Raw genomic sequence first — 27696 nt, 5'->3', positions numbered from 1 at the left:
AATTGCAAATTCCATAGATTTAGAGTTTCCTTTTTGGTTCTAGGTTGGCCTAGGCTGAAGTGGGTTGTAACAGACTCCAAGTACCTCTCCAAGTCTCCAAAGGACTGGCAGCCCAACATTTCAAACGCAGGGACTGAGCCAGCTTACATTGAGGTATGTAGGGAATCAAAGTTTACATACCACTGAATTGCAGTTGTCTTTAGACTGTTCCAGGCATCTGGGTTCCTTGCTGCAGTAGCCTCAGAGCCTCATAATGTGTGTTTTCTCTTTTAAAGTATGCTTACAACCACACATTTTAAATATCGCTCAAAATCCCAGATCATGCCTCATTAAGCTGGGAGTGAGTCTGCACAATGACACAATATAAAATTGAAGATACAGTTTCTCTGGAACATTCAGCCAAAATTATCTGGCAACTCTGCTGATAATTCCATGCAGCACGTTTAAGTTATGAGACTTAAAATCAATAATAGTGTGCGATATTCTAGCACACTAGCTTCACACCTGTTGGGCAGTTTTGGTAACCCTCAGTATTGTGCCACAATCATTCTGGTAAGATGGACTTTTATTTTCAGTCTGGATTAATAATTTAGAGTAGCTTTAACTGGGAGACTTCCCATCAAGGTCATGGAATACTCCCATCAAGGTCTGAAGATCTATCTTTCCCCAAATTCCAGTAACTTTACATTAAGAACAGCAGACCTTTGCACCTGTAGTTTTGAGAACATGTTAGAAGTTCTAGATCTCATTTCCAATGTTTCTCTTTTTCTGGGCACTACTCTCACATCAATTCCCCACCCTCTTTTGAAAGACCAGGGATGGTGTGGGACACCAGTGCCCTTGCACATACAGGTGAAACTCGGAAAATTAGAGTATCGTGCAAAAGTCCATTAATTTCAGTAATGCAAAGTAAAAGGTGAAACTGATATATGAGACAGACGCATTACATGCAAAGCGAGATAAGTCAAGCCTTAATTTGTTATAATTGTGATGATCATGGCGTACAGCTCATGAAAACCCCAAATCCACAATCTCAGAAAATTAGAATATTACATGGAACCAAGAAGACAAGGTTTGAAGAATAGAACAATATCGGACCTCTGAAAAGTATAAGCATGCATATGTATTCAGTACTTGGTTTGGGCCCCTTTTGCAGCAATTACTGCCTCAATGCGGCGTGGCATGGATGCTATCAGCCTGTGGCACTGATGAGGTGTTATGGAAGACCAGGATGCTTCATTAGCGGCCTTCAGCAATTCTGCATTGTTTGGTCTCATGTCTCTCATCCTTCTCTTGGCAATGCCCCATAGATTCTCTGTGGGGTCAGGTTAGGCGAGTTTGCTGGCCAGTCAAGCACAGTACACTGTATACTTTTCAGAGGTCCGATATTGTTCTATTCTTCAATCCTTGTCTTCTTGGTTCCATGTAATATTCTAATTTTCTGAGATTGTGGATTTGGGGTTTTCATGAGCTGTACGCCATGATCATCACAATTATAACAAATTAAGGCTTGACTTATCTCGCTTTGCATGTAATGCGTCTGTCTCTCATATATCAGTTTCACCTTTTAATTTGCATTACTGAAATTAATGGACTTTTGCACGATATTCTAATTTTCCGAGTTTCACCTGTACAAAAAGGAAAGGCCCACTGCCTTCCTCCTTATACATAGTTAATGTAAGTGTATCTGAATCCATGCCTAATGTGCAGACAAGATGCGGAATCACTGATTTTGTTGTTCTGTTTTGTTTTGTTTTTGTTTTCCCCCCAGTACAAGACCAGCAAGGAGGGGAGTGTGATGGGTGTTACTGTTTCCCGAATTTCCATGCTTTCTCATTGCCAGGCTTTGTCCCAGGCCTGCAACTATTCTGAAGGTGAGTGCAGAGCTGCTGGGATATGTTGCTTACAAAGGAAGTCATAGCCTAGCATTCAGCTTTTTCCAGAGAACTGTAATCCCTGCTCTGATTCAAAGGACTAGGCCATAGGAATTGAGTGCTTCACCTGCTAAATCAATCCTGTCTGGACCAGGTAATGGGAATGAGAATTCTGGACCAGTTTATGCTGTCGCATTCTTCATGATCATGTGTTTGGGTCCATAATCACATAGATGGCCAGGTAGCCAGTAACTGCATCCTTGCATATTGAGATGGTTGCTGATTCATACTAGAAAGCCTCTAGGCAATCATACACAGACAGATATTTCCATGGGGCAATTTGGCAATGTGAACTGGCCCCTAGAACCTCTTATATGCAAAGGAGCAGCATATAGTGAGTTTTAAAATATATACAGATGTGTTCTTTTCACCAGGTGTTTTCTTAGCTTCTATAAATGGTCGGTACACTTGGAACGTGATCCTTCTTGTTTTCAGTCTGGTGAACCACTACTCTGGGTATCATATACATTCCCAGAAAAGCAAAAATGCTCTTTTAAAATAGTATTATTATATTCCTTTTTAATTTTTATTCTTAGTCATCCTAAATCTTTTTAGAGGAAGACAGGATATATATGTTTGCAATAATGAAATTGAAATTACTAGACATTTAAATTGGAGCTGCTTATATTGAAACCATGCATTCTGCTGGTGAATCACAGCTGCTAATGCTTTTTATTTATTTTAAGTAAAATTTATTTTAAGATTCATAACCTAATAAACCAGATCTGTTGAACTCTCTAAGCAGTTTGTCACAGTTAATCATCCCTGCAATAAAAATAGAATAAAGCGATAATAATGCTGGATTTTGGAGTCTGCTAAGGTGTGTACAATATGTATAAGACAGTTTTGCTGGTACATAACCTATACAATAGATGCTAGGCATTGTCAATGAAAGAGATTTGCTTTCTCATTAAGAAGCATATTGCATATGTGTGCATGGGGAAATTTTGTTTTTTCAGGACTTAAGGGGAGTAAACAGTATAAGATGAATATCTGGCCACCTTCACTTCTGGAGCAACTTTAGACTGGACTGAGTCAGATATCATATGGAATCTTGGTTAAAGCCAGGCTCCAGATGATGTCTCTGAGCCTCAGAAACACGTGCTCTGCTGCCCATCCCTGTGTGAGCATTCACTTCCATTCTAGGTTAAAGTAAACCAGAATTGCTTGTGAATTCCAAACCCATCAATCATGGGTTATTCTAGCTGACTTACCTCGAAGTAGGCAGGCTAGAATAAACTGAGATTGGTAGGTTCCAGCATCATGGTGATCTCAGTTTACTTTAACCTAGAGTGGAAGCAGAAAGCAGAAATCGCTTGATTTTGCGGTGGGAGGGGAGTGCATGCTTCCAAGGCTCAGAGATGTCTCATGGAGCCTGGCTTTAACCGAGGTTCTGTGTGACACTGAATCAGTCTACTGTGTATTTTAACAGAATGATAAGTTGCAGTTCTGGAAGTGGAGTTGGTTATTTCAGACCTCTCAGTTGCCTTTAATATGTCTGTTCTAGGTGAAACCATTGTGAATGTCCTAGATTTCAAGAAGGATGCAGGCTTGTGGCACAGCATGCTAACTGTAAGTCAGCATTTTGAGGGGTGATCTGTGAAAAACATTGTGCCTTGTTTTCTTAGGTTTCCCTAAATCTAGGCTTAGTGTTAAAGGCAAGAGGTTAGTAAAACTGCATGACAGCAATTGCCTATTAACACTGTGCAATGTTAAATATGAAATTTATCATATGGAATCTGTCAGCATGCATAAATTGTAAGAATCATTCCCTTTTCTGTTAAAACAGTAGGTTTTTATTCCTTGTGGTTATAGAAGAAAGACTAATATGTGCTGACAGTTCATGCCAAAACACAAAAGTTGGAATGCAGAGTTCCAGTGATCAGAAAATAAGATGGCTGTAAACTATCAGCCCATTTCTTGACCTCTATCCATGTCTCACTCTCCATGGCCTTACAGATTAATTACCCCTCTCCACTTGCCCTTCTCTATGAGTTCCAAACCTTTCTCCATCTCAAATCCAGCATTCCCTAGAGCCAGTGTGATGTAGTGGTTAGAATGTTGGACTAGGACTGGGGAAACCTGAATTCAAATCCCCGTTCAGCCATGAAACTTGCTAGATGGGTCTAGCCTGGGCCCATCACTTATCTCTCAGCCTAACCTACTTCACAGGCTTGTTGAGAGGATAAACATAAACGATGTACATTGCTCCTAGTCTCCTCAGAGGAAGAGCAGGGTATAAATTTAAAATAAATACATTTGGGGAACGTATTAGCTCAAAGTATGCAAACTTGACTAATTTATTCTAGTACAGAATTTCTATACTTTAATTAAAATGATGGTCCTGCGTTACTTTAAACACTAATGAACATACTGTGTCATGAGCTTTTCTAGGCTAAACCCTCTCCCACCCCTTAGATGTATTACTTGCATTGATTCAAGGGGAACTTTTATCATGTCCTGATTTTTTTAATGTGACCTGCTACTTGTTCTGTGTAACTGTAAGGTTTTATTCTGGCATTTGATATTTAGTGATAACATTTACTGGTGGTTTTAAAATATAAGTTAGGAGTGTGTACTTTATATATTTCTCACATTTTTTTTAATCTGCCCTGAGCTTAAAGAACAAGGTGTGTTCAAAATCACAGTACACTAATTTGCCTTGGAGTGGGTTTACATGCTCAAGTTTGTTGTGGAGAATGGAGGACATTTGGTGTAGATTGCTTTGAAAATTTAAGATCTGGGTTGTGGTCTGTTGTACTCATAAGAGTGGGTACTGCGCCTGTTGGGGACCATTCGGGCAGAATTGACTAGCTCCTCGAGGTGCTTAGCCCCACCCCTGCATGTTGTGCACTTCGTTGCTTTGGGCAGGCTAGTGTTTATCACCTTAGTTCCTTTATGACCGCCATTGTGTCAGCACCTCGGGACAGTTAGCTCCTCAGTTTGGATCATTTTCTGTGGAGAAAAAGAACAAATACTTTGAATTAATCCTCTGACTTAGACCAGACTTCACCATTCTTTATCTAAATGCTAAAAAAAATACCCCAAAACCAATGGATATTTTGATGACAATTTTGGACAGTAGGACAGATTAAGACGGCTCTGACCAAACTCCTGTTGACAGCACTTGAGTATCCCTAAGTTTATTCTTTCTTTCCTATCATTATGGATAAAAAGAAAACATTTAAGCATTGTCTCTGCTGTAATGCCAAACTTCCCTCAGAGGACAACCACGAGTTCTGTCTCCTTTGTCTTGGCAAAGAGCATAGCACTTCTACATGTAAGATATGCTTGACCTTTTCCCACCAGATGGGATAAAATAGAGCCCTATGCCTACAAGCAGCACTCTATGACGATGTGCTGCATCCCAGTACGCCAATGCACCCGTGCTTTTGACATCGAGCATGGCGTTGACCTTGATGTCAAGAACTGCAGAGGGGCAGTCCAAATCCTTGACTCAAAGGGCCATGGTGTCGAGCTCTGGCACGCCATTCAAGGCGCCCAAGCCTGCTTCCAGTTTGATGCACTGAACGCAACACTAGTCCTGACACCGAGAATCCTTTGTCAAAGGGGTGTGCCCTCCCAAAAAACATGGGGAGAAGAGCGCAACACCCAAGGCATGAGGAGGCAGTGACTGCATCCAAAGCTACACCTTCTCCTTCAGGTCTCCAATCAGTGCCGGAGCATTCTGTTGCTTGCCCAGACACTCCAGAAGTTGTGGAGCTTGGTTCCTCAATGCCCGCTCATCAATGCCCAGCTCCAATGTCCACTTCAGTGTTGACCTTGCAATGTGACCACTCATCGTCTCTGACTAAGACGACTTTGCAGTCTCCATCTCCATCAACCCTGCAGGCACAGCAAGAGCTGCACTCTTCGAATGCCCTGATTGCCTTGGACATCTATGCTGATGACTAGGATCTAGAGGCTGGTCTGGGGCCTGACAATGTTCAGCTTTTAAAAAATATGCTCAGCTCTAATGAGAGCACTCCGTTGGCGTTGACTTTCTGTGGTTTCCTGAGCCAGGTACTCGATGTCGAGGAGGACAGTGCAGCATTAACTGTTCCGAAGATGCCTGGAACTTTGCTTACGAGGGCTTGTCTGTCTACACACTCGACTCCTTCGGCCTTCTAGTCTATCCACTCTATGCCAAGCCATGCTTTGACCATGCAAACCTCCAGTCCACATACCAGGAGGGCACCAAGAGACTCTGTTGCCACCCATGGCTTGGCGCGCCAGAGGCTGGGGTGATGCTTCACAGGCACAACTGCGGACCCCAGGTCTGCATGGTCTGCGGACCCCATCATCAACCCTCTACGACTATGATTCCCATAGCGGCCCAGGTTATGTCTCCCCATGAAGATCCCCCACCAAGTGCTATTTTGGTTTCAGTGGCAACCCAAGTTATGCTACCTAGAGTGGACACCACTGCAGTGCCTCAACACAAGGTCAAACTTTTCTGTATGTATACACAAACCATGGTGGTTCCCACAAACTGTCCATTGAAAAGTCAGCCTACACAGATGGTGGTTTTGGATACTACCACTTATACTACACAAACAGTGCCCAAAAAAGAGGGCCAGCTCCCTCAGGGCCAAGGACTGTCATAATGATGGACGATTATGACTCCAGCACAGACTCCTCTAAACACCCGGATGAACCACCACTCAAAGTGGTACCAGGTGAGAATGTGTGTCGAAACAAAGAGATGCACTCATATCATTGTCAAATCAGTGAGATGGTGGCTGCCCTGGGCCTGGAGCTGAAGAAGCAAACACAGGATGTGGATGATCCTGTCTATAACTTATGTAACTTGATGGCTACCACTCAACCCGTGCATCTACCAATGCTCCCAGTGATCTCCAAGGCTGCCAAATCAGCATGGTAGCTCCTACAGACTTCTGCCCCTACATCCAAGCGTTTGGAGAACACTATATAGGATCCAAGAAGAGGACAATGACTTTATATTAAACCCAGCTATCCCGGGTTGTGAGGAGTTTAATTTCTGCTCTTTATGCCTTAAGTCAGTTCCTGGAAACATTCTACAGTGACGCTTTTAATGGGTTCTTTGCGGACAAAATCTCCTGTATGTGGGCCGACTTGGACTCCACTACTTCTGCAGGGTCTATGAAGGAGGTGTCCAGCAATCCCTCTTGCAATATTAGGTTGGATCAGATTCAGACTCTGACTCCTGAGAATGTAGACAAGCTGCTTGGGGCGGTGCAACCTATCACTTGTTCTCTGGATCCTTGCCTGACTTGGCTGCTTCTATCTAGCAGGGAGATTGTTGGAGGTGGCCTGGTTAATATCATAAATGCATCTCTGAGGGAGGGAAGGATGCCTCCTTGTCTGAAGGAGGTGATGGTTAGACCGCTTCTTAAGAAGTCTTCCCTGGACCCCTTAGTGATGGATAGTTATAGGCTAGTCTCCAATCTCCCTTGGTTGGGCAAAGTGATTGAAAGGGTGGTGGCGGAGCAGCTCCAGGCAGTTTTGGGGGAAACTGATTATCTCTAGACCCATTTCAAACTGGTGGATGACTTTTTCCGGGGAATTGACAGAGGGAGTGTGACTCTGCTGGTTCTTCTGGATCTCTCGGCAGTGTTCAATACCATCAACCATGGTATCCTCCTAAATAGCCTGGGGGAGTTGGGGATAGGAGTCATTGATTTGCAGTGGTTCTGCTCCTACCTCTTGGGTAGATTCCAGATGGTGGATCTTGGTAACAGTTGCTGTTATATGGAGTCTCTCAGGGCTCCATTCTGTCACCAATGCTTTTTAATATCTACATGAACCGCTGGGTGAAGTCATCAGGAGATTTGGTGCTGGATGTTACCAGTATGCTGATTACACCCAAATCTACTTCTCTTTGCCCTCTTCATCATCAGGAAATGGCATTCATTCCCTAAATGCCTGCCTACAGGCAGTAATGGGCTGGATGAGGGATAAGAAATTGAAACTGAATCCAAGCAAGATGTAGGTGCTTATTGCAGGGGTTCAGAATCTGAGGTATGAGTTAGATCTTCCTGTGCTGGATGAGGTTGCACTCCCCTGGAAGGAGCAAGTACGCAGCTTGGGAGTACTCCTTGAGCCAGGCCTCACCCTGGTGTCTCAGGTGGAGGCTATGGCCAGGAGTGCTTTCTATCAGCTTCGGCTGATTCGACAGCTGTGTCCATTCCTTGAAGAGGACGGCCTCAATACAGTGGTGCATCAGCTGGTAACCTCCAGGCTTGACTACTGCAATGCGCTCTACTTGAAGCTGCCTTTGTACTTCAATTAGTTCAAAAAAACTTCAGTTAGTTCAAAATGCAGCATCCAGATTGGTCTCTGGGGCAACCCAGAGAGGCAGTATTATGCCTGTTGTGAAACAGCTGCACTGACTGCCGATATGTTTCCGGGCAAAATACAAAGTATTGGTTATTACTTTTTAAAGCCCTGAACTGCTTAGGTCTGAGTTATCTTAGAGAGTGCCTTCTTTGGTACAATCTCCACTGCACATTAAGGTCATTTGAGGAGGTCCATCTTCAGTTGCCACCGACACGTCTGGTGGCGACTCAGAGGTGGGCCCTCTCTGTGGCTGCTCCTGGGCTGTGGAAATCACTCCCTGCAGCAATCCATTATCTGAGTTCATTATTGGCCTTCAGGAGAGCCCTTAATACCTATCTGTTTGGCCTGGTTTTCCAGGGTTTTAAAAACTGTTTTAATTGTTTTAATAATAGTTTAATGTTGTTACAGTTTTTGATTTTAACAGTTAATTGATTTTAGTGTTGTTTTAATGTAAACCGCCCTGAGCCAATTTTGGAAGGGCAGTATAGAAATCAAATCAAATCAAGCAAGCAAGCAATATTAAAACACCCCTTTCCTAACTCCACTGTGGTAGATTGCACTTCTCTCCCTTGGAGACAAGGAAGGTCGTAAGCTGGATGTACTGTGGTGGAGGATATATTCTACCTCCTGTCTGGCATTGAAAATTGCGAATTATACGGCCTGTTTTGCTAAATATACCCACTCTCTGTGGGATACACTCTTGATGCAACAAGCTGACTTATCGCCGAAGTAGTTTCTGGCCAGATTCAACAACATCCATGCCAAGGTCACCCTTCTCACCAGACAACAGCTGAGCAATGCCGAACATTTAGCAGAGACCGAGTCATGCTCTCTAGCAACAGCAATCTCCCTGAGGAGCAATGCATGGCTGCGGCCCATTGCCCTTCAGCAAGACACAAAAGACAGAGTGGAAAACTTACCATTCGGTGGGAAGGTCTTCTTCGGTTAAACCACAGACTCTACCATAGAATCCATCAAAAAATCCAAATTAACGGCAAAAACATTGACGGTGCTTTCTCAGTCTTACTCTTCTAAATATCTCTCATACAATAGGAGGCAATACTCCTTACCAACAGTCTGACAAGAAAGACTTCTGTAAGCCATACCAACACTCCAATGGGAAGCCTTTTAACCAAAAAGCCAGAAAATCACAAGGCTTGTGCCCGAAAGCTATCAAGTCGGGCAAGCAACATCTTTGATCTCAAGGTCAGTCCATCAAATCACCTCATCCAAGACTTAGTACCATTATGTCAGCTCAGAGAGTGAGTGAACTTTATGCCCTGCGCATTGATGTCCCCTATACAAAGTTCCATTAAGACAGAGTGGTGTTTCACCTGGACCCAGAATTTAGGCCTAAAGTTGTAACAGACTTTCACATCAACACTGATATTGTATTGCCTACCTTCTTCCAGAATCCCACAATGGCTCTGGAGCGGTTGTTGCACTCCCTGGATGTCCGACGTGCACTCCTGTTCTATCTGCAACTGACTAAGCCGTATAGAAAGATGAAATGCCTCTTTGTGGGTTACAAGGGCAAAGTAAAAGGTTGAGACATTTAAAGACAAAGACTTTCCCACTGGACTGTGGACTTGATTTTCCTGGCATACAAGCACCAAAAAGTGGAGCCCCCGAAGTCCATACAGGCTCACTCTACCAGGGCTTATGCTACTTCTGCTGCCCATATGGCTGGCATTTAGGGATGTGCGAATCAATTCAGGTACAAAATGATTTGTACCCGCATCTAGCTGATGTTTCTTTGGTGCAAAATGATGAATGAACATCTTTGTTCATTCCTCATCTTTGGTGCAAAATGATGAATGACCAAAGAATCCACTATCATTTTGCACCAAAGAATCCACTCTTGGAACACCTCAAAGATTGAAAATAGCAACAAAACCCAGTATCCCATGGGCTTGTGTTTGCGGGGTGGTTGGCACCACATGTGCACTAGACCACAACCTGTTCTGGGCCACCCTGGTGCCCCTCATGTGGAGTTATGTGGCCTCTGAAATCCCCATTATTCCCTTTGGAGAGAAGCTTAAAGATGCACCAACTTCAAAAATTTGTTTAAGATCACCCCTTTGGTCAATTTCTTTGAAATTTGGGTGGTAGCTTCCACCCATTGGGCACCACCCACTCCACACTTTTGCCCCTGGAATCCCATTTTTTGCCCCAAATAGATTAGGATTGATTTGGATTCAAATCAAATCTGGGGTGATGGGAGGGCAGATTCGGACTCAAAACAAATTGGGGGTGATTCAATTCGGGTACAAATCGAATTTAAAAAATCCATTTTTGCACATCCCTACTGGCATTAAGCTCAGAGACGTCTGCACAGCAGCAACTTGGTCCTCTGACCATACTTTTGTTAAGCACTATGCCTTGGACCTTCACTCTGCAGCAAAGGCCAGTTTTGGGAGTGGTGTGCTGAAAAGGGTTTTACCTTAGCGTACTACACCCACCTCCAGACTGACAGCTCGTTAGTCACCCACTCTTATGAGTGCAATGGATCATGATCCAGATAAACAGTTTGCTCACCTGTAACTATTGATCTGGAAGTGATCTGTTGCAGTCATAAGACCCACCAGCCCCTCTGCAGTATGCGAAGTGACAATATGTATGTTTACAGTGTATAAAGTGCTACTTAACTTGTCAAACTGTGAACTGGATCTGTACGATAATTGAATCCAAATGTCGGTCCCTCAGGAACTGAGGTGATAAACGCTAGTCCACTCAAACCAACGAAGTGCACCATGCGCAGGGGGTGGGGCTAAGTGCCCCAAGGAGCTAGTCAATTCTTCCCGAATGGTCCCACACAGGCACAGTACCCACTCTTGTGACTGCAACAGATCACTTCCAGATCAATAGTTACTGGTGAGCAACCTGTTTTTGTCATGAAATTTTAGTTGCTTTGAAACTTAAGTTGCCATGCTGGCTTGCCTCACATTCCTACCAAAGTGTACAGGTGTGTGGAGGGGGTTTTGTGTGTAAGTTTGACTCTCTTTTCTGCCTTTCAGAGTGTAATGAACAAGCTGCACACAATCAGCGTGCCCTACTCTGTGATGAAAACCTGTCCTCTTTCTTGGGTACAAAGGGTTCACACTCACAAAGGTACTGTGGGCACTAAATGGCCGTTGCACAGTTCACATCCCTGTAGTGTTATCTGGCCCATTTTAAAGTAGGGGAGGAGGTCGAAGTTACATCCAAGATCTTCCAAGAGTCTGTAAGATCATCATTTTTTCCTCCAGTGTCAAATGGAGTTGTATAGAGGTGCAGAATAAATGATTAGAAACCTGTTGTTTTGTTCTGGGAAGATTATATCTGACAGCCTTATGCAGAACCATGCACCAAACCCTTTCACTTGTCCTTTAGAACTTTGAGTTATTCCATCCATGTCACTTTAGCAGAAAAAAAAACCCAAGCCAACTTGCACTGACTTCTCACTTATCTGCTCCTCTGGCTTACAGCTAAGGTAGCATTGGTAAAGTGTCGAGATTTGCACTGGGCCATGATGGCTCACCGGGACCAAAGAGATGTCAGCTTAAGTTCCCTGCGGATGCTGATTGTAACTGATGGTGCTAATCCTTGTGAGTATTCATGTGAACCTTATTTTCTATCATAGTGTCTGCTTGCTGAAACCGTTTTCTCCCAACATTTCTTGAAACGGTTCGCAATAAACCTAGCTGTATTTGCAAACTGGGAGTAAAGCTTTGAAGATTATTTGCATGTATATAAATATGCATATGTCAGAGAGTTTAGAGTATATTCCCAAGGGTTTAGAATGTATCCTCCTTGAAATGTTGGAATGCAGAAAACATAGGTTCTATAAAACGTGTCTGAGGCAGTGTGTGCATGTTTGGATACATAATCCAAGGTATTGTGTTTGATAACACGGCATAACTATACACAATACAAATAGAACTGAGAGGTCCATTAGGGGCAAGGCAGCAGATGAAGGAAAATGTTTTGTAATAAGGGTATTGAAGAGGATGTCTTTTTCACTATGAGCCCCATTGCTCATTGAAATCATCCAGAGAGGTTCATCTGAAATTGCCACCAGCTCATCTGGTGGCTACACAGGGGTGGGCCTTCTCTGTTCCCGCCCTAAGACTGTGAAATGTGCTCCTTGCTGAAAGAAGAGCCTCCCATTTCTGACAACTTTTAAAAATGTATTTAAAGACACATTTATTCACCCAAGTTTTTTAACTAGACTTGTGGTTTTAAATTGTTTTAAAGTTTTAATTTGTTTTATTTTGCTGTAAACCACCCAGAGACATAAGTTTGGGGTGGTGTACAAATATAATAAACTTGCTTAACCTGCGCAGAGCATCTGCACATTAGTACTTTATTGCTCCCCTCACTCCCTGCCACAGCCCCCCTCACCTCAGAGATCTCTCCACCCTCACATGAGCCGCACTCCTGCTCCTCTCCCCACTCCTCCATCCTGCTGCTTCCATCCTCCTCACCCCTCTTGGTCACGGCTGCAGTGTTGCTGGTGCCTATTGGCCAAGCTGGAGCCCCACTCCTGCGCCTCCCCACAGGAGCAGCAGCAGCAGTTGATTGGGTTCTTCCTCACTGCCGCCACCACCATGGCTGCTCGTTCCCTTCAGGCCGCTGACAGGCTTGGGCCCGTCCCTTGCCTGCCTCCCTCCATCAATGGCCTCAGTAGCCCCAAACAGCAGCAGTGGTTGACTGGGCCCTTCCTTGCTGCCAATAAGCGCTGCCATCAGTGGCGGAGCCTGACCACCGGCGGCCTGTGTGTGGCTGTGGCAGCGGCCCCGGTGACCCTGCCCCTCACATCTGACGTCAGACGCAGGGGCGAGCCATGCCCCCGCGTCTGATGTCAGCCGTAGGGGGCATGGTCTGGCTCCCGAACGGGAGTTTAGTTGGAGTTTAGCTACCAAAGGGGCTACGCGGCCCCTTCGGGAGCTAAGCTAAGGCTGGTGCTGCTTTTGCAGCGCAGCCAGGAGCAGCTCTTCCCTGCAGGAATAGTCACTCCTGGTTGCACTGCAAATGCAGCGCCAGCCTTTTAACTCCTGAAGGAGCCACGCGGCCCCTTGAGGAGCTACTTAGGCTGGCGCTGAGTTCTCAGCATAGCCAGGAGCTGCTCTTCCCTAGCAGGAAATGCAAATGCAGCGCCAGCCTTAGTTTAGCTCCCGTAGGGGCCATGCGGCCCCTGCTCCGGAGCTAAACTTGCACCCCCATGTCTGACGTCAGATGCAGGGGATGTGTCGGGGCTGTGAGGCGTGGCCTCTGATTGGGCACGGCCCAGGTTCTTTGAACCTGTTCGCCCAATGGTGGCTCCGCCATGGCCGCTCGTTCCTCTCAGGCCACTGATAGGCTCGGGCCCGTCCCTCGCCCTTCCTTCTTTCTCTCTTTTCCTCCCTTATTTTTCTCTCTTGCTCTCTCCTCCCCTCTCCCCTCCCCTCTGTCTTTCTTCCTCTCCTTTCTCTCCCCCCTCCCTGCTTTCTGAGTTAACAGGTCTTGTCCAACCCTGCCCTCTATCCTTTGATAGATAGATAAATTCCTCTCCTCTACAATAAATAACATCTTCTGACCAATAACAGTTGCATTCCAACTGACCTTAACCATCACAGGCCCGTCCTCCCTATCTGCAAATGGAATCTCCACTACCCAATCACATGGGATTAGCCATGGGTATGCCTTAGATAATTATATGTATAGATAAAATAAAATACTTCCTCACAACGTAGCTTTCAGTTTTGTTATAAAAGGGGGATTGCAGCCCATTTATTACTGAAAAATGACCCTACTCCAACCAATCCTTTTCAGTTTAAGTTCTCACATTTAATTCTTTGTTATGCAGACCCTCTAGAACAAGTTAATGTTTCAAAGTTTGCAGCAGGTTGTAAGAGGTGCAGGCCTGGAGCTTTGCATGACAAAGAACAAATTAGGGATTCCTTGTTTCACATTGCTCCAACTAGGAGTTGGTTTTCATTCTTTGTTACCTGGTCTTTTCAAGCTGTGAAAATGGAGGTGGGAATATGTGTGTGTTTTAAGATTAAGATATGGAATATCTGCAGTCACTGCAACTTATTTTGAAGGAAATGATTGCTTGCTTGCTTTCCTTTTTTTATAGTTTAAAGCAAAGGCTCATGTATGCCATACTTTTCATATGAGCATCATAGACCATTCCTAACAGTGAAGCTCCAAGTCTAATCTGGGAGCCTTTAGCTCTACTATAAAATGAAGCATGCTTTGTGTAGAATTTCTACAGAGCTTGTTCTTGAATGCTCAACACAAGCAGCACCACTAAAATAAAGACTGAATACCACCAATAGATTTAAAGTAATCTGATAATAAATCTCTTGGGTACAGTAATCTGGAATGTCGTAGATAAAAGTATTACCTGCCTATTCAGATTACCAGAATGGTATTAGCAAAGTTGGAGAGAGAGAGGGAGAGAGAGAGGGAGAGGTGGAATGGTAGCACTTGGAGCTTCTCTGGCATGGACTACAGACTTAGTCCTTGGAGTTCTGCTTCCATTCAGACCTCAGTGAAGTGGCCAAGGGCTGCACAGAAGAAGTCCTGTGAGAACTGTATCTTCAAAGTAAGAGGACAGCAAGTTGTGCCTCCAGGAGAATTAAAAAAAACCAACCACCACCCACATTGACAAAGAAAGGGAGAAGATAATAGGAGCATGAACATGTTTTCATTCCTCACACAGGGGCTGAGGCAAAGGGTCTTTGAAAGAAATGAGCAGCAGATTTGCATGGGGTGCTGCTGCTTAGGGAGCTTAGCTGACTGTCTAGCCAGATGGTATTGGCAAGAATAAAGATTTCAACGCAATTAGGGCTTCTGGATCAAATGGAGGAAGCAAAGCTGCATCAACAGTTATGTGTTAATCTTCAGGATGTGGGCAAGACCATTGACACACTGCACTGCTTCTTCCACTAACACTTTCAGATGCATACAGGGGCTGCAGAAGGTCCTAAAATTTGCAGGGCATTGTTCTCAAGTACATTGTACAAATTAGAATTAAAATATGTTCTACAATCCCTATTTCAGGGGTGGATGCTTGAGCACAATGGTTTTTGAAGTCATAGGGAGGTTGTTCTGCTCTAAATCACATGATCTAGCATTGCAATTTGAGCCTTAAGTTTTTATTAAGTTGTATTTATTTCAGACAGAATTTCTGCGAATGAAGATGTAAGATGCCAGCTTTCAGGACTACATTACAGCATCATAATTAAATGAGGCTGTCTGGTTTTAGAAAGAGGCACTCTATTTCAGTACTTACATGTGTCTACAATGCACTAAATCTTTTTTGAAATCTTGTTACATTTAGTGTTTCTATGAACTATAAATAACATGGCTTTATAAGAAGGCCTTTGTGTGTTCTGTTAACCCCTGATTCAAAATCTAAAATGAGAATAATTGCCTTCTAGGGTCTGTGTCATCCTGTGATGCTTTCCTGAGTTTATTTCAGAGCCAGGGGCTTAAACCAGAGGCAATATGTCCCTGCGCTACGTCTCCTGAAGCAATGACAGTGGCAATTAGGAGGTATAGTGATACTTTATTTGTGTTTAGTGGGAAGAGTTTTGCATCTAGCTTCCTTTGTGTGTTAGAGATGCACTAAATTTACAAATATGTTTAAAGTCACTTCTTTTCTGCGGTTTCTCATTCTGAAGTACTCACCACTCAAACAGCTGCTTCACAGGGTAATTTATTTCTTCTGTTGCTTCAGGAAGTGCAGGCAGAGTTGGCAGGGATCAATAGGCAGAAGGAGGGACAAATATAGGTACTGGTTCTGATGGGGAACCAAAAAAAATTAATGAAAAATGTATTGGGTTTTTGTAGTAGATGTGTTGCACCAGGGGTTCCCAACAGAGGGCCCGTACCTCTAGGGGTACTTGAAAGGGCTCCCAGGGGATACCTAGAGCCCTCCTCCCTTCCTACGTTGCAACTGCACTATTTGTTCCCCTTCATTTTATTCTGCTGTAATCTGATAGTGTTTTAGTTTGTGATTTAAAATAGACACTAGTCAGTTTCAGTTTTGCTCCTGGGGAATGATTTATACTCTCAGGATCTCTACTTGTTTGGCTTAAGGGGTGTGTGTGTGAAGTAGAAATATATGCATAATAATAACATCTTAGAAGCAGTTTAAATTTTTTCATCAGTTAATGAGAAATTAACAAATCCATGCATGTATTACTGTGTGGGTTCATACCGCGAGCTTTTTCTTAATATGGCATTGATGATCATCAGGAGATAAGAATCCAGTAGAACTGGTTCTCCTGAATGTGTCCCAACAATAGACTTAATGGACAAGTTTTGAATAAACCTTTTGTATCACTTCAAATAATACGGATTTTTTTCTAATAACTTAAGCTAAAGTGGTCCAGGAATATCTGAAATGTTATAGACATGGAGTCCGTTTGGAATAGAAAACATAGTTCTAGTTTTGATTTGCTGAATTCTAGAATCATTCAGTGTCTGGAACAGGCTGGGTATCTGAAGGTACTCTCTGAATGATGTATAATAACCTGACAGTGTCCTTTGTACTGTGCTGTAGTACAAGAATCTTGCTTTTCTTCCTAGGCCTGGTGTCCCTGGGGCACCCTTGCCTGGAAGAGCCATATTATCGATGAATGGGTTGAGTTATGGTGTGATCCGTGTGAACACAGAAGATAAGAACTCTGCCCTCACTGTACAGGATGTTGGTCATGTGATGCCAGGAGGTGAGGGCCTTGGTGGTGGGAGAAAAAGGGATGCTTTGAGATTGAGTTGCCCCTAAAAGTAATGGGAGTGAATTACCCATAATGTTTGCCATAAGGCTTGGCTGCTGTGGTAGTCTCAGCTGCTGCTACTACAACAACAGTAACAAAGCTGGTTTGCCAGCTGATACTGATACTTGGTTGACGTTAGTTTGCAATATGTTTGGGTTTGTCTAGAGATGGGGAGACAGAGGGCGCCTTCATTTACTCTGGGGCACCTATTCTGGTGGTGATGGGGAATAGAAGAAGTAACGTTGGCAGGTCAGCAGGCTGTTCCAGGGGAAGGGAAGTCAGCTATCTTCCCCTCCAGCTGTTCTGCCAGCTCTTTGACCTCGGGGAGCACTGCCAACAACCCATATAGCCTCACCTTGCTCCTTTGTGATGGCAGGTTGGTCCTGAATAAACCCAAACTCATCCATGATTTGATTGTGGATGAAGGGGCTGACCTGGTGTGCATCACGGAGACTTGGTTGGGGGAGGCTAGTGGCCCAGACTGGTCACAGCTTCTCTCTCCAGGGTATTCTGTAGAGGAACAGGTGAGGAGACGTGGGCGGGGAGGTGGAGTGGCTGTGGTCTATAAGGATAACATCTCCCTTATCAATATGGTCCCTGTTTGGGTATCTGACCATATTGAATTTGTGTACTTAAGTTTGGGGACCAGAGATAGATTGGAACTTCTGTTTATTTTATTTTATTTATTTATTTATTTATTTAACACATTTCTATACTGCCCAAAACTTAAGTCTCTGTTGGTGTACCAATCGCCCTGCTGCCCAACAGAATCCCTTACTGAGCTCATGGACTTGGTTGCTGCATGTGCGTTGGAGTCTCCCAGACTTTTGGTGCTGGCGGACTTCAATGTTGACTTCGAGACCAACTTCTCTGGGACAGCTCAGGAGTTCATAGCAGCCATGACAACGTTGGGCCTATCCCAAGTGGTCTCTGGTCCGACAAACATTGCAGGTCACATGCTTGATTTGGTCTTTTACTCTGCTCAGGGTGGTATTCCGTGGGTGGGGACTCCTGTGATTTCCCCATTGTCATGGATGGACCACCAACTGGTTAAGGTTAGGCTTACAACCACTTCCCACCTCCACAGGGGTGAGGGGCCTATTAGAATGGTCCACCTGAAGAGATTATTGGATCCAGTAGGATTCCAAAAACTTTGGTGGGATTTAATATTGGCTCTGCCGGTGATCCTGTTGAGGCCCTGGTGGAGAACTGAAACAAGCTCACCAGGGCAGTAGACATGATTGCTCCAAAGCGTTCCCTCTAACCTGCTTCGAAATTGGCCCCTTGGTATATGGAAGATCTACAGGGGCAGAATAGTGATGTGCACGGACTGGTTCGCAGGCCATTCTAAAGGCCTGTGAACCGGTTTGCTGGGTGAAGGTGGGGGCGAAGGTTTGTGGTTCGATGCCAGGGGAGTGGCTCTTTAAGGGTGGGGAAGAGAGCACTTACTCCTCCCGCCACTTTCCCCCCACTGGCACTCCTTTTTTGAAAAGCATTTGGTGCGGCAGTGTCCCTCCCTGCCGCCCCTTCCCCCGTTCCTTGGCAAAAGGCTTCAGAATGTGCGATTGCGTGTGCACCACGTGTGTGCGTTGCGTGCATGGATCAGAAGTGCAGGCATGCATGATGTACGCATGTGCACCCGTGCGCACGCGCAATCGCACATTCTGAAGTCTTTTGCCGAGGAACGGGGGAAGGGCCGACAGGGAGGAATGCTGCCACCTCAAATGCTTTTCAAAAAAGGAGAGCCGGCTGGAAGAAAGCAGCGGGAGGGGTAAGTGCACCCTCCCCCGCTCTTAAGGAGCCCCACCACCTGGCTGCAAACCGGAACGCTGTGGTTCCGTGCACAACGCTGTGGAAGAAGGTGGCAAGGTAGGCAACTGGAGTGCAAGTGGAGAAAGACTCGACTCGAATCCGACAGATAATGTTGTAGAGCACATTTAAAGATCTATGCTCAAGCAATACGTGCAGCAAAGAAGTGGTTCTTTTCTGCCTGTATTGCATCTGCAAGCTCACGCCCAGCAGAGTTGTTCAGGGTTGTGAGGGGGCTAGTACATGTCCCCCCATCCTTGAATCAGAATTTTGAGTCATCAGTTACCTGCTGTGATGTTTTTAATGAGTTCTTTGCAGACAAAATCTCTCGTATTTGGGCTGACTTAGATGGAGACTCCACAATTACTGCGGTGTCTGAATTTGAGGTGTCCAGCAACTCCTCTTATGTGGTTTGGCTGGATCGGTTTCAGTTTGTGACTCCTGAGGATCTGGGCAGGCTGCTTGGAGCAACGAGGCCTACCACTTGTTCTCTTGACCCTTGTCCAACATGGCTTGTTCTATCTAACAGGGAGACTGTTGTAGAAGGCCTGATAGAAATCATAAATGCTTCTCTGAGGGAAGGCAGGATGCCTCCTTGTCTTAAGGAGGCAATTATTAGACCTATTCTAAAAAAGCCTGCATTAGATCCCTCAGAGTTGAGCCACTATAGGCCTGTCTCCAACCTCCCATGGCTGGGCAAGGTAATTGAGAGGGTTGTGACCTCTCAGCTGCAGATGTTCTTGGAGGAAACTGACCCATTTCAAACTGGCTTTCGGGCAGGCCATGTGGTGGAGATTGCCTTGGTCGGCCTGATGGATGGTCTCCAATTGGAAATTGACAGAGGAAGTATGACTCTGTTGGTCCTTTTGGATCTCTCGGCAGCTTTCGATACTATTGACCATAGTATCCTTCTGGAACATCTGAGTTAGGGATGGGAGACACTGTCTTACAGTGGTTTAGCTCTTACCTCTGAGACAGATTCCAGATGGTGTCGATTGGAGACTGCTGCTCTTCGAAATCTGAGCTTATGTATGGCATCTCTCAGTGCTCCATACTGTCTCCAGTGCTCTTTAACATCTACATACTGGGAGAGATCATCAGGGGATTTGGTGTGGGGTGTTATCAGTATGCTGATGCTGACCCAGATCTACTTCTGCATGTCGTCGTCATCAGGAGATGGCATAACCTCCCTAAATGCCTGCCTGGAAACAGTAATGGGCTGGATGAGGGAGAATAAACTGACTGAATCCATATAAGACAGAGGTACTCATTGTACAGGGTCAGAACTCCAGAGACTATTTTCATGTGCCTGTTCTAGATGGTGTCACACTTCCCTAAAAGGAACAGGCACACAGTCTGGGAGTGCTTCTGGATTCACACCTCTCCCTGGTATCGCAGGCTGAGTCAGTTGCCAGAGGGGCTTTCTATCAGCTTCAGCTGATACACCAGCTGCACCCATTTCTTGAGATGAACTACCTCAAAACAGTGGTACATATGCTGGTAGCCTCCAGACTTGACTTCTGCAGTGAGCTCTGTGTGGGGCTGCCTTTGTATGTAGTCTGGAAACTCCAGTTGGTACAGAATGCAGCAGCCAGGTTGGTCTCTGGGTCATCTCGGAGAGACCACATCACTCTTTTGCTGATAGAACTACACTGGCTGCCAATAGGTTTTCAACTATACCCAATAGGTTTTCACCTATACCCAAACGTTTGGGTATTTAAGAGAACGTCTTCTTCATTATGAGCCCTACTAACCATTGAGGTCATCTGGAGAGGTCTGTCTCCACTTGCCGCCAGCTCAGCTGGTGACCACACGGGGACGGGCCTTCTCTGTTGCTGCCCAGACACTGTAGAATGCGCTCCCTACTGAAATACTATCCTCCCCATCTCTGACAATTTTTAAAGAGCACTTGAAAACTCACCTCTTCACCCAAACGTTTTCAGCTTTTAAAATTAAGTTTTAATCTCTGTTTGACTTTTAGATTGTCTAAATTGTTTTAAGATTTTTGTTATGTTTTAATTTGTTTTATGTTATTGTTAACAATAAAATGGCAAATATTTATATACCTTGCTGCTGTACATCATATCCTCTGGGTGCTAGGAATGTTCTTTTCATCTTTTGGTGGTTCAACAAGGTTGGGCACCCCATGCCAAAAGGAAAATGCAGTATTGTGCTTCCCCCAATTCTTTTGCTGTTTAAGGCTTACATTTTCTTTAGTGAACCCAACCTTTATTTTGAGGAAATGAGTTGTACTTGGGAGAAGTTTTTGTGAAGCCTCATAGTGAATGTCAGATGCATCTGAACCCCTGCATTATTCTTGCTTCTAATGACTTGTCTCTTTGTTTTCTTTCTGGAAGAAAAAGTTTTGAAAGTGTTAAAAAAAATCAATATATTCTTTTAAATGCCCATGCTGGTGTTTAACCTGAATACCTGAAACAGAGAATAGGAATGTAACTACTAGCACTATGATGTAAACACAGCAGTTGTTTCTGAATGTGACAGCCAAGGCATGCATCATAATGTGTGCTGTAGCCTTCAGAGTGCATTCAAATGTTCTTATTTCAGTTCCTATCTTCTAAATGTATTCTCTATTTTTAACAAGAACAAAAAGTTGGGAAGTTCCATAATGCCCTGTGACTTGTTCTAGGAATGATGTGCATAGTAAAGCCGGATGGCTCTCCGCAGCTGTGCAAGACAGATGAGATTGGTGAAATCTGTGTTAGCTCCAGAACAGGAGGGATGATGTATTATGGGCTGAGTGGAGTAACTAAAAACACATTTGAGGTATGTATCTGTGAATTCTGTTCCCATTTCAAATGGACCATGCCTTGTTTGATCCAGTAAACAAAGAGGGGTCATGTTTGGGCTTTTCATTTTTTTTATTTTTTTTTTTGTGATGCTGAAGGGGAAGGAAAGGAAACTAGGGATGTGCACGGAACCAGTTCAGAGGCCCTCTGTGGGCCTCCGATCCGGTTTGATGGCAGAGGGTGTCTAGCTTTAAGAGCGGCTGAGGGTGCACATATCCCCCCCATCGCTTTCCCCTCGCTGGTGTCAGTTTTTTTAAAAGCCTATCGGGGCAGCAGCATACCTCCCTGCTGCCCTGTTGCCCCTATTTTCAGGATATGACTGGAAGTTTCCGACACGCCTGTGCAGGCACGCTGGAGACTTCCGTTCATATCCCAAAAATGGGGGCAACAGGGTGGCAGGGAGGTATGCTGCTGCCCCAATGGCCTTTTTAGAAAACTGACGCCGGCGGGCGGAAAGCGACGGGAGGGATAAGTGCACCCTCAGCTGCTCTTAAAGCTAGACACCCCCACTGCCTTCGAGCCTCCCCACCGCGCTTCCGTGCACATCCCTTAAGGAAATCTTGTCCTGTTAGTGTTTTGATTGATAATGAGTTAACAGGTATATTGCTCTATAAAGTTTTCAAAGCACTTCATACCCATAGTCTCAGTAATCTTTCCAATAGCCCTATACAGTTAGCCAGTTAGCCAGTAATATTATCCTCCTATTGTAGATTTGTGAAGGGGGCAGGGTCAGCGTGCAGGGAGTGGACAGACAGGCCGATAGATGGAGTCTAGGTAAGACTCCATCTATCGGCCTGTCTGTCCACTCCCTACACGCTGACCCCGGCCCCTTCACAAAGCCGCCTCTGACCTCATGGCTCAGCTGTGATCCTCAGCAGCCAGACTATAATAATTTTATCCAGTCCTCCTTGAAAAATGACTAGAAAGAGCAAGAAGGTCTGCAAACACTCCTCCTGTTTCCAAAAGAAAATGACCCATTCTTATTGTATACTTTGGCATCCTGAGAACCTCAGTTATTACTTTTCAGCAGTAGCATGTTCCTAGTGTTCATGGCAGCCAGCGTTTTGTGCATGGCATGTGCCTGTATGCTTTCTCTCTTGTTTTGTACATAGAGAAGCATCTTGTCTGTCCTGCGGACAGTATGCCCTGCTGCCTACTCAGTTGGCTTGCTGGCCTTCTCTCCCTCCATTCCATCCTGCCAATTCGATATTTGCTAGGGGGGAATTCCATCTTCCTTTGAAAACCTAAATCTTGCAGTTGCAAGTTTATTGTTGTGCTCTGAATACAGGTAACTAAGGGGAGGAGGGGTTGGAACAGTGTCTGCCCTAATAACAGTGAATTCTGCACTGCAGAGCAGTAAGTAGCTTCCTTTGAGAATCAGAGCAGCAGATCATGCCCTGGTTTCCAGTCTCAATAAGTTTGCTTTTAGAACTGCCTTGTGTCTGTCAGGAAGAGTCACTGTTTTATTTTTATTTTTTCTGGGCTTGCACTCAATTCCAGTTAATGTCAGGACTGGAGTTATGTAAGCAAGATATGTTCCAGAGAAGGGATGGGTTTTCCCAGGGCTGCTTGCATATATGCTGCAGGAAATGCTGCACTTATCACTAAAGAAATGCATTGCCCCTCCTTCCACCAATAGCCCTTCTTGTCTTCTTCCAGGTTATCCCGGTGAATTCAGCTGGCTCTCCTGTGGGCGATGTGCCATTTGTGCGCTCTGGCTTGCTGGGTTTTGTCGGACCAGTATGTTAAGCTGCTTTCATTGCATGTTATGTCACTGGGGTTGGATACAAAAACCTTTTACAACCCACCCCCTTCTTAAAAACCCTTCAACATTCTTCTGTGATGCAGTATTTTCTTCCATAAATACTATTTGAAAATCCGTTACCATAGGTGTAAGAGACATGAAGTAGTCCCATAGCTAAATTTTGTGGATCAGTGTATCCAAGACTTGAGAACCTGGTGTTCAGACCGCCGCCCCCCCCCCACAAACACACCCTTCAATTGAAAACTGGAACACACATCACTTTTAAGCTTTAAGAGACAAAAACCATATATTTAAATATTTTAAAATATGTAAAAATCACTTTCCAGAATAATGGTCAGATATCCTCCTTGCAAATGTAGGATATCCCAGACAATAATTACCTATTCTTTGCCCATTCAGTCAGGGATGGGAGCATGCTTTCTGGACAATGGTGATATTTCTGGAATTTCCCCATGTAAGAGATGTGGTGATGCTTCTGGAATTCCCCCATGTAAACTGTTCCTGGGAATTCCAGTGCAGCCATACTCCTTCCCTTGGGATGATGTCATTACCCGTATATCAGCAGAGGGAGGATGTGGAAGGAGTGTGGCTTGCCATTTCCTTGCTCCAGTGGGCATGGAGGAGGGTGGATGCATCCAATATGTTAGCTTAATCTTCACTCTTATGACACACTAGTGTGCCCAGTTGGAGAAACACTGGCTTAGATGCTACAGTTCTTTCCCCTCTGAATAGGTGAATAGGTCCACACGTCTTTTTAAAATAATTTAGAATCTTTTGTCCCGATCTTGCCATATTCATTATGAAAAGGAAGAATTGTTTTCATACTTGACAAATGTTTTGAATCCACTAACTAGCATAGCAAGTTGAGGAGAAAATCGGGCTAGTTTTAAAACATGACTTTACTTGCATTCCAGCTTCTGTGAGACCTGTACTATGTGAAAGGTCCAGTTTAAATGGACACATTCTGGCCTCTGAAAATCAATACATTCAATGTAGAATGCACATTACGCAGCCTGGTTGGCATGGTAGCTTAAACAAAGAAAGAAAGGTGTTTACAAAGCAAAGGGAAAGCAATTGATGTTTGTATAGTGGGGAAAATGATCTTGTTTGCTAATATTCTTTGACTTACAGGGAAGCCTGGTGTTTGTTGTTGGGAAAATAGATGGGATGCTGATTGTTAGTGGACGCAGACATAATGCTGATGACATCGTGGCCACTGGACTGGCAGTTGAATCTATAAAAACAGTTTACAGAGGAAGGTTAGTGCATGTCTTCACAAAGGCCAATGAATTGTTTGCATTATCTTGCTGACTAGTGCTTTTTTATTATCATGGCTGCTAAGTTATTGTAAGTAGAGGGTTTTTTAAAAAATATGTTTCTCCATGTCCTGAACGTTACTCAAAAATAACAGAAGAACAGCAAGAAGCTTCTTCTTTTTTGACTGTATACAAGTCAGTCTTAGGGTGCTCTTTCAACAGCAGCAGAAGCTGGGTGATTTAAGGGAGTGACAGAGATAGCTGCTTACTGATAACCTTGGAAGTTGCATATGTTACAAAGTCTGTGGCAGATGAACATGTCCTTATAAACTCTGTATCAAAATATTCCTGCTTTAAAATGCACCATTTTCCTAGCTGAAATCCCAGATTTTTTTATTGAGTTGTGTCAGTTTAGAGAACTAGGCAAATACAGAACCTTCTTACTGTGAAGTTTGCTTTTCTCTTTTCATGGAGTATGGTTTTTCTTTTGTAAGGAGAGAGGATATTAGCAGAAAATGTGGTGGAAATCCTTGAGATGTTTGTTATTGGTACCCTTTCTTTCCCTACTCTGATCATTTTTTTTGCCTCCTCCTATGAAGCTGCCTGTGTCTGGATCACCCATTTCCGCTAAGCCAGTTCACTTTCCTACTCCACTGAGCAAAATACATGGAAACAAAACCAAGTTTGTCACAGTGGCTGACATGAGGAAAATTGCACAAAGTAGTCTCACTGAAATTGTCCTTTTAATTTCAGTGGGACTATTTTCAGTAATTTTCCACATGTCAATGGGTGTGTGCATTCAGCAGGGAGTGACAGCATATCCTGGCTCTCTGAAGACTGTATCTGCATGGTACTTGTGTGGCTATACATCTGTTTGACTCGTGTACACTTAGTTGTACAGTGTGTGTATGAAGCAGCTTCCTCTTTCAAACCCATCTGTCATTTAAGCTCTGCTTTATTGCATTGCCTAAGTCCAGGGAGTCAAACTGCCGGCCTGTAGGCTGGTTCTGGCCTGCCGAGCTCACCTGACTGGCCCACGTGAAGGCAGCAGTCCTGGGACAAGCTGCCACATGCTGAAGACGTGGCACATCTGTGATGTGAGCTGGCCGGCTAGTTTCCTTTTCCCTCTCCACCATCACTGGCCCTCTCTTGCTCTCCAGAGGGCAAGTGTGAGTTGTTTCCTTCCTCTGTCACCATTCTCCTCCCCTCCTCCTCCTCCATGGTGGACTTTTCAGCACACGAAGCACTGAAGAGGAGAAAAATAAAGAGGGAGAAGGAGGAGAAGGAAAGAAGGCAAGTCAGAAGATGGTTTTTCTCTGGGAAAAGAAGGGAGGAGCAGGAGGAAGGGCATGAGAGAAAGAGGAGGGAGACATAAATGGAAGGTGAGGGAAGAGCGGCTCTGCTTTTCTTGGGGCATGTTTTGAAATTATTGATCTGAGTATTACGTGTTAAAAATCTGTTGAGAACAATAACAGTTAAAATATTATGATTATGTTCAGAATTTCTTCTAAAAATAAAATTTAAAAAATCCCTGAGCACATTCTGGTGTAAAAGGTAGTGCATTTAGCTAATGTCAGTGGCAGGGTTGTGTATATGCAAAATTTGGTATCTATAGGTCATCACAAAGTATGATATTCAGAATCTCTTCAAAAAGCTACCAATTTTTAATTTTCCTTGCGTATATTCAGCTGTAAAAGCAGTGCATACAGATAACTTAAGTGGCAGAGCAAGGGAGGGATGAAGAAAGGAAAAGAGTGAGAGAGGAGGAGGAGGACTGAAGGTGGTACAAGGTAGGCACAAGGCAACAGAAGGCAGTGTGAGGCGACATGCAGCCCCCTGGAGGTACATCCAGATAAAATCCTGCCCACCACCCAGTTGAGTTTGAAACCTCTAGCCTGAGTATTTTATTCTACTTTTGCTGCTGTCTCCTCAAGCCCTTTGTCCTGTTCTTCTTTTAAGATCTCTGGACAGCCACAATGGTATTTCTTCTTTCTCTTCCTCCACTTTTCAATAATAATAAGTTACCAAAGCAGGTTATGTAGCAAAAGGAATGAGAAGATGGATTTCTTTCCCAAAGGGACTCTGAGTTCTTCCAGTGTTAGATTCCAACTTCAGTGCAAATCAGGATGATAAATAAAATGAGAACTCTATATGATGTACATGGGTATCACATAATAATTTTGGTGGCAATCCATGAATAAACTGGAGTTGTTGTTTTTTAAAGTTAAAATGAAATAAGTATGAAAAGGCAGATTCACAGATTACCAGTAAATGGCACTAAGAATATAATGCAACATACTTGCATGTCATGTGATTTTCTTGTTTTATTTATCAATTTGTGCTAAAACTGGAATATATCACCATCTGGTAGAGCCCACAGTCTAAAAAGAAACACAAGGAAGGCATCAACAGCCACTGGAAATATGATGTGCTGGTTTGAATAGGGACAGTTGCTCTCCCCCTATTAAATATAAGAGAGCCACCATTTTGAAAAGTGCCTCTTTTCCTGATTAGCTGGGGTGTATTCCCAGTTCATTCTGAGGAAGCTTAGTGGTGGTCTGTAACAGGAGCAAGAGAAAGTAGATCAGATTCTACTGGTAAATGTCTGGACAATTTTTCAACAGTGGCAACAGAAAAAATACTTTCCCCTCCCCCTTGGCCCCCAGTTAGGCTGCTGAAATGAAGAAAGCTTGAGAAAAAACAGGAATGGGTTTTTGTGTGAAAGGATTGTAAGTTCAATTCAGGTACTGAAAACAGGTTCTGGGCTGAACATGAGCTCTGAAGCACTCTGTTTCTTCAGTCTAAGTGCATGACCACCACCTCCAAGCCACTTCTTTGCATCTGGCTCTTGTTGGTGGATCTTGGGGTTCTGGTTTAAAAAAAAAATGTAGATCCCGTAAGCCTAAACTTTGCCCACCCTGGTCCATAGCCTCTTCCCCAATTATGGTATCTGAAATCTCCCTGAATGTTGTTTAATTATTGCCACCTTCCCCCACATGCTTTGGCAACTGATGGGATCTGAGCTGTCGGTGACGGACCAGGAGAGGGATCTTG

At 44.2% G+C, this 27696-nt stretch overlaps 1 protein-coding gene across 5 annotated transcripts in view; it reads left to right on the top strand.

The window, feature by feature from the left end:
• The window catches only part of DIP2B (disco interacting protein 2 homolog B), a 241709-nt gene that overhangs the window by 188749 nt on the left and 25264 nt on the right, over nucleotides 1–27696 (top strand). For all 5 annotated transcript variants that reach the window (XM_053301091.1, XM_053301088.1, XM_053301087.1 and 2 more), the window contains 10 exons: nucleotides 44–153; nucleotides 1772–1874; nucleotides 3442–3506; nucleotides 11273–11366; nucleotides 11723–11842; nucleotides 15665–15779; nucleotides 16818–16957; nucleotides 21462–21598; nucleotides 23281–23361; nucleotides 24518–24645. In XM_053301091.1, coding sequence (XP_053157066.1) covers nucleotides 44–153; nucleotides 1772–1874; nucleotides 3442–3506; nucleotides 11273–11366; nucleotides 11723–11842; nucleotides 15665–15779; nucleotides 16818–16957; nucleotides 21462–21598; nucleotides 23281–23361; nucleotides 24518–24645 — 1093 coding nt within the window. The remainder of the gene's footprint in view (nucleotides 1–43; nucleotides 154–1771; nucleotides 1875–3441; nucleotides 3507–11272; nucleotides 11367–11722; nucleotides 11843–15664; nucleotides 15780–16817; nucleotides 16958–21461; nucleotides 21599–23280; nucleotides 23362–24517; nucleotides 24646–27696) is intronic.

The sequence above is a fragment of the Hemicordylus capensis genome, chromosome 2 (genome assembly GCF_027244095.1).
Source record: "Hemicordylus capensis ecotype Gifberg chromosome 2, rHemCap1.1.pri, whole genome shotgun sequence".
In the NCBI taxonomy this organism is placed as follows: domain Eukaryota; kingdom Metazoa; phylum Chordata; class Lepidosauria; order Squamata; family Cordylidae; genus Hemicordylus; species Hemicordylus capensis.
The sequence above is the reverse complement of the archived record's forward strand: the minus strand, read 5'-3'. Positions and strand labels throughout refer to the sequence as shown.